Below are 6,621 nucleotides of genomic sequence, written 5' to 3'. Positions count from 1 at the left end.
CAGTTACTGCATCCTCCGAAACCTTCTACATAAGAGCACATCCCCTAACTACCAACCAATTATCCGAGGTATGCAAATGGCATATAACATAATCACAAGCAAGCTACTCCATAACACAACACTTATACCACAATTGATGCATAACCATAACAATATAATCATAACATAAGCTGATAGAAAAAAAAAAAAACAAAGTTACATACCTCCATTACTCAATGCTGCTCGAATCCTTGCTGAAATCTACCGGAGAAACTCGGCTCCGAGCCGTAGGCACCCTTGCCCGGCCTCGACAACCACTGACGGTACTTGAAGTCCCAAGGGCAGGAGCTGGTGCCTGCCCTGCTGAATACAAACTCGGACAGTGGGCCTTCTTGTGGCCCCTCTGACTGCAATTGAAACATATCGGATCAAGTCCCTGGGCGATGAAAATAATGCAATCCCTGCTAAAATGGCCAATCTTGCCGCACTTGAAACATCCGACATCGCCACCACTCCTACGCCTGCACACACCCATGTGCGTCCTTCCGCACTTCCCGCATCGACTGCGGCTCTGGTAGTTCCTCGTTCTCAAATCCGAACCCTTGGGCCTCTTACCCGAACCTGTGGCTACCTGAGTCTCATCCATTTTCCTCTTCCTTTTCGACCCCCTGCCCAACTCTCGCTCCTGCGTTACCCCAACGGCAACGCCTGCCGACTGAACAGCAGCTGTCTGATCCTAGAGCCTCGCTATCAATCTATCAGTGGTCCTCACAACCATGTGGGGCAGATCCTCATGAATGGCTCGCGAAACTTCCTCAACTAACCAATCATGCAAAGGTCTCTCTTGGAGACAGAATGCCCCACTCACCCCTGCTCCCTGATGGCAGGAACTAGAAATGGAATCTCCCTCCCTGATGGATCCCTGAACTCCATAAGATTCGGGACCTAGACGAGCCCCAATCTGTCCTGAAACCATCCTGGCCTTAAAGGCCTCAAGATGACTGTCCATGAGCTCCACAATGGCCTCTCTAACTGAACCGAAGATCACTGGAGTCTGATCAATGATGTTGCGCATAATCTCTGCGGAAATGAAATCCCTCATCTGATCATCAAGCTGCCCGGATCTAAAGCCCGAGCCAGACCCCTCCCCTGCACCTGAACTGCCAACTGATATCTCGCGCAACGTCACCATGCTGAAAATATAACAATTCCTGATCAATTTACACACTACCGCTGAGGGATTTTTCACACACTCTACTAGTTCTTTGGTTTTGCCTCGGCCCCTCTTGAATCGAGTACGGATCCTCTGCCTTCAGTAGTATGGGCCCCTACTACCTTCCACATCTACCCGTACTTTCCTCAAGAGTTACCTCAACTCCACCAAGTCCCCTTTACTCTTCTACTGATCTCTGCTACTCCCATCCTAGGCTTGCCCTAGGGAACCTCTGACTCTACCCAAACAGTCCTCAGCTGTTGAAGGCCTCCTTGTAATGCCAATTAGCCACCACCTGAATACCATCACATGTAATGAGGCTCAGATAATCCTTCGAGTAAAAGTCTCGTCCCTACAATGGTTGGACTCAGACGAGAGTTGCGCAGTAGGGCCAAATCTAGCACTCTTAGATTTTCCAACCCTGATCACATGTGATGTGACGTATTCACCTAATGGCTAACTCCCATCACTCAGAGTCCCACAAAGCACAAAGCAAGCAACATTCGGATAAAGGAAACATACTCAGGCAAAACAATTCTCATAACAAGAAACTGCACTAGCATACAATGCTAAGCTCATGCTATCAGGCATAACCTACACAGGCTATCCTACTACTGTCTACTCAATACTAGCATGCAATTCTTATCAAGCTGAAACACATAAAACAGGCACATAAGGCATCATCCTAGATCCTTAGTCTTATTCTAGCATGCTGTTCTACTGAAGCTGAAACTGAAACTGAAACTGAACTGAAACTGAAGCTGATAATGATAATCATAACATAACTTGTATGGGTAAATTGGGAGTACTTACTTGAGCTCGGCTGATTGCATGCACCACACTATTTTTTTTTCTTTTCAAAGTTCCTTCTTTCTGAATTCTTTTTACTTTTCTAAAACCGTTTTCTTTCTCAAAACTCTCCTTTTACAAAACCATCTTTTCATTTTTTTGAAAATCTTTATACCAATCCCTCAGTTTGAGTCCAGACACGCTTGAGAGCATGTCCAAATCCCTCAAACCAAGGCTCTGATACCAACTTGAAACATCTACATCGGCTTGGAAGGAGAACGAAACATCTACTTATAAAGGGGTGTGGATACCTTCCTTGTCATAACACGTTTTAAAGCCGTGAAGGCAGCAGATCCCATAAGAACTCTGCAGTTAAGCGTGCTCGGGCGGGAGTAGTACCGGGATGGGTGACCCCCTGGGAAGTCCTCGTGCCGAGTGGCCCAAAGCGGACAATATTGTAATACGTGCCAGAGGGGGGGGGGGTGTTACAAATAGTATCGGAGTTAGGGCACGGGTCGATGTGTTCGACGGGGACGTCGAACCCTATAATAGGGGGTGAAGGTGGGTTGCACCTGATCCTACATCGGCTTGGAAGGAGAACGAAACATCTACTTATAAAGGGGTGTGGATACCTTCCTTGTCACAACGCGTTTTAAAACCGTGAGGGCAGCAGATCCCATAAGAACTCTGCAGTTAAGCGTACTCGGACGGGAGTAGTACCAGGATGGGTGACCCCCTGGGAAGTCCTCGTGCCGAGTGGCCCAAAGCGGACAATATTGTGATACGTGCCAGAGGGGGGTGTTACATTTATTTATTAAAAAAAAATAAAAAAATACCCAAGTGTGACACCATTCCTTGGGTGTGGTATGAAACCACATTTTTGTGGTAATGGATGAGGTGACGCCTACATATCACTGCAGTTTCATGAGGAAGTGTGACACCATTCCCTCCGGCGTTACCCATATTTCTTCCTTTAAGTTTTTTTGTATAATTGTAATTTGTGTATATTTGAAATTTAGGGAAAGATGAAGTAAAATAAAAAATATAAAGTGATGACAAAAGATAAAGAAAACCTATCCTTTCTGCCGACCATCTTTTCTTTTTTATGTTTTCTATGTAGTTTATTATTTTATTATTTCACATGTACACATTTAATTGATTTGTTTATATATTAATAAAGTTAACTTGTATGTCCTTAAGAATTCTGAATTTATTTTGGTGTTATAATTAGGAAAATTGATGCTTTTTGTTTAAAATTCAAATTTTTTTATAAGCCCTCTCTATATTCAAATCCTTACCCTCGTTAAAGGCAAAAGACAAAGTGTTCGGTTCGTCTTAATCTTGTATTTTGTGCTTCTTGATTTACCATGGATTCATAGATGATAGATGGGAGGGGAAAGAAAGATAACAACTTTCATGTGTTTAGGAATAGAACTATAGAAGATTTAGGAATAATAGAGAGAATGTAAAGCAGAATAAAAAGCTGTTAGGGAAAGAATAAAGAATACCCACCAACGAAAACTAAAATATACAGAAAAACATACTCTACCAATCTCCAAAGACTTTATATGCCTCGTAAAACCCAAATTCAAGCGATGACTTCTTGTTTCCATTTCCTTTGAAGATTCTAAAACCTCCATTTGGAAACAAAATTTTTGGTCATTTTCATTCTTCTTGAATTATAATTGTCTTCCGTCCTGTATTGGACAATTCTGTTTAGTCAGCGCCTCTTAATTGATCATCATCTAGACGTCCACATCACAAATCACTATTCTTCTTCTTATTAATCACCACTTATGCATTCCAGCAATTAAACTCCGAACTGGTTTGTCGCACGATGATATTGTTGACGAAGTCCCCTCTCGCTGGGGATCTTTGCGCCTTAACTTTCTCCATTTGTGTCGCACTCTCTTTGCTTCGATGTTTTGAAGAAACTGCAAGAAGAGGAGTTTTCGACCAGGTGGATCTTCTTTTACTTCTTTGATTACTCTACGTATTCAGGTGTGTTTCGATTGGGTTTTTGATGCTTTCATCTTACTTCCTCGTTGCAAAACCGTCGATCAATTTTGGCTTTTACGTAAAGTCAACGAGGATTTTATTGCAACTTAACTTACATGCATGTAGATCTGAGCTTTGCAAGTTGCAACATCATGAATAGAGTTTTGTCGGATATAAATCTACAACAAGATCCATAATCAAAAAGATTCATTTGAGATTTACTATAAATTTACAACGAAATCATGTCTTACAATTTTAATTTGGCTTAAAAATACATGAGAAATCCTATTTTTACGCCCAATCTTTCCTGATAAAGATTTTCTTCTTGATAAATGTGAAACGTTTTGGGTATATCGATCAAGGTTTTCATGCAAATATAACTTAAAAAATAGTCAGAACTCGTAAGTGTTTTATAAATCTGTTTTCGTCTTTCATTATTAGAAACTAAACAGGAAGCTCGTGCATATAACGTTTGGACTACAGTTCATGTTATGCTGGCCGCTCTTCAGGTAAATAACGTGAGAAAGGAAGGGATGTTTTGATCATTAACTTCATGTATGATGATTACGTTATTCCTATATTATCACAGTTCAGGAAGTCAAGGAGCATTCATGGCAGCTGTGGTGCCAGGTGTCAACATAGTGAAAGTGCTGCTCATTGGATATGGGATAGTGAAAGACGAGGCCACTGTCAAATCTATGAGCAGATTTGGAGACCACAGGTTTTTAAACTACAAAATATATCGGATCATATGAATTAACCAAAGATTTTATGATCGTTTTATTTGCTTCTTTATGTATCAGGGAACTTATAAGGGGTCCTTTGTACTATGTTTGTACAATCACATTGTGTTGTACAGTCTACTGGAGAACATCACCTATTGCCATTGCTGCAATGTGTAATCTTTGTGCTGGAGATGGTAATGATTCTTTCTAAAATTATGATCATAAGAAGAACATTTATTTCATTCTACTTTATCTAGTGGGACAAAAGAGTATCTCATGTCAAAATTATATCTTTCGACCTTGTTCTTTCTACAGGCATTGCTGACATTATTGGAAGGAGATTCGGAAAGAAGAAAATTCCTTATAATACTGATAAATCTTTTGCAGGTTCCATTGCCATGGCAGTTGCTGGTTTCATTGCTTCTGTTGGGTAATCTTTTGAATTTTGATCTTTTGGCAAATATTATCCCATTGGAAACTAAATATTTTCCTTTTGTGCAAGAGATTGGACTCTATTTTTTTCCCACTAAGTGTTGTCTAAATAACGATTTTGTCCTGATAAATGATGTTAAAATATATTTAAGGAAATGACAGCGACACTTGGCAACATGAAAGGAAATAATAAAGACTCTTAGTTTTTTCCTCACTTTTGTGTATTAAGTGAAAAGAAACTCCCATCTGACTATCTTATTGTATAGAACACTTAATTACTTGAGATAGACATCATTTATCTGGTCAACACTCGATCAATACAGCATTTAACGGGGAAAAGGGTTGTCCATTTGTCCCTATTAATTCCATTTTTTAAAAAAGAAACACTTTGGAATATTAGTGATATTGTATAGGTACATGTACTATTTCTCAATGTTTGGCTTTGTTGAGAAAAAATCTAAAATGGTGGTGGGCTTCTTCGTGGTGTCTCTTATGAGTGCGTTCGTTGAGTCTCTCCCAATAAGCACTAAATTAGACGACAATCTGACTGTGCCTCTTGCCAATGTGTTGCTAGGAACTTTGGTATTCTTGTAAATGTATTGAGCTGAAATATGTGATTATTTGTTGTAAAATGTTAGTCAAATCGATTATAGTCATGTACGTGTTATGTTGATTAGAACTTGCACCAATTTATGTACACAAATGTTGGTTTTAATTGCAGAATTGTTCTTGTCTAATTGTAGTCGTTTGTCGTTATTGATGTTATAACTTCCTAAGTACGTGTAGTTATTGATGTTATAACTTCCTAATTAAGTACGTTAAATAAAAAAAGTAACTATTAAATTTTGTATCATTTATGGTGACTTGTTGAAATTCAAAGTTTTTTTGTAGCTGTCGTATCTTTCGAAAGAAAGCATCATTATTTTTTCAAGGTTTTCGTATTACCGAAATTAAGAGACCTCTACAATTGTTGCTTTGTTATTTGACATATAATGAACTGTCACACACTTAGCTATTTTAAGTAAGTGAGGGAAACATCATCGTAAACAAATCATGTGTGCTCTCCTACGTGTCTTATTATTATTGGTTGTTATTCTACCAACTTAGCTATTCATATATACAATATATATAGAGGTGGATGGAGAATTAATGTAATGATTTTTTTGCTAGTTAGTGTTCTATCTATAACACCTAGACTTGTGTTGCATTTTTTGATCAGTCGAAGAATATTTATAATTTGTCTGTGTTCATTTTAGTTTTGCACTTTTGTTTATTATTGATTTCTGTACTGAACGAGTGGTATCATAGCATGACCGTTTAATAATTTTAGAATCCCATTTCGTTTTCAAATACCTCTGATATGTTACTCACATATTTGTTTTTCTGTTTGAATTTTATTTTTCTTAAGTTTTTGGCAGTTTTGAACATGTTTTTCAATGGCAAACAGTTCTTAGGCGATGTACAATGTTGCAAAAATTGTTGATT

The 6,621-nt window shown here is 38.9% G+C and overlaps 1 protein-coding gene across 2 annotated transcripts; it reads left to right on the top strand.

The window, feature by feature from the left end:
- Positions 1-3,318: 3,318 nt before the first annotated feature.
- On the top strand, positions 3,319-5,859 carry LOC145008242 (putative phytol kinase 3, chloroplastic). 2 transcript variants are annotated; one of them, XM_078966869.1, is made up of 6 exons: positions 3,319-3,941; positions 4,463-4,488; positions 4,569-4,700; positions 4,783-4,898; positions 5,020-5,134; positions 5,550-5,859. In XM_078966869.1, exons 1-6 carry the CDS (start codon positions 3,819-3,821, stop codon positions 5,728-5,730), a joined length of 693 nt encoding a protein of 230 aa, XP_078822995.1. In that variant the 5' UTR covers positions 3,319-3,818; the 3' UTR covers positions 5,731-5,859. The 2 variants fall into 2 exon arrangements, with proteins under 2 accessions (XP_078822995.1, XP_078822994.1); XM_078966868.1 differs by having other exon boundaries at positions 3,330-3,941; positions 4,421-4,488.
- The last annotated feature ends 762 nt before the right edge of the window (positions 5,860-6,621 follow it).

This window comes from Lactuca saligna, chromosome 8, assembly GCF_052625555.1.
Source record: "Lactuca saligna cultivar CGN05327 chromosome 8, ASM5262555v1, whole genome shotgun sequence".
NCBI lineage: Eukaryota > Viridiplantae > Streptophyta > Magnoliopsida > Asterales > Asteraceae > Lactuca > Lactuca saligna.
This window is presented reverse-complemented; position numbering and strand designations above follow the sequence as displayed.

Coding starts and splice junctions, on each gene's coding strand:
- LOC145008242 (XM_078966868.1), top strand. CDS start 3,819: ATGATATTGTTGACGAAGTCCCCTCTCGCTGGGGATCTTTGCGCCTTA. Junction 3,942..4,420: donor GAAGAGGAGTTTTCGACCAG/GTGGATCTTCTT, acceptor TTTCATTATTAG/AAACTAAACAGGAAGCTCGT. Junction 4,899..5,019: donor TAATCTTTGTGCTGGAGATG/GTAATGATTCTT, acceptor TTCTTTCTACAG/GCATTGCTGACATTATTGGA.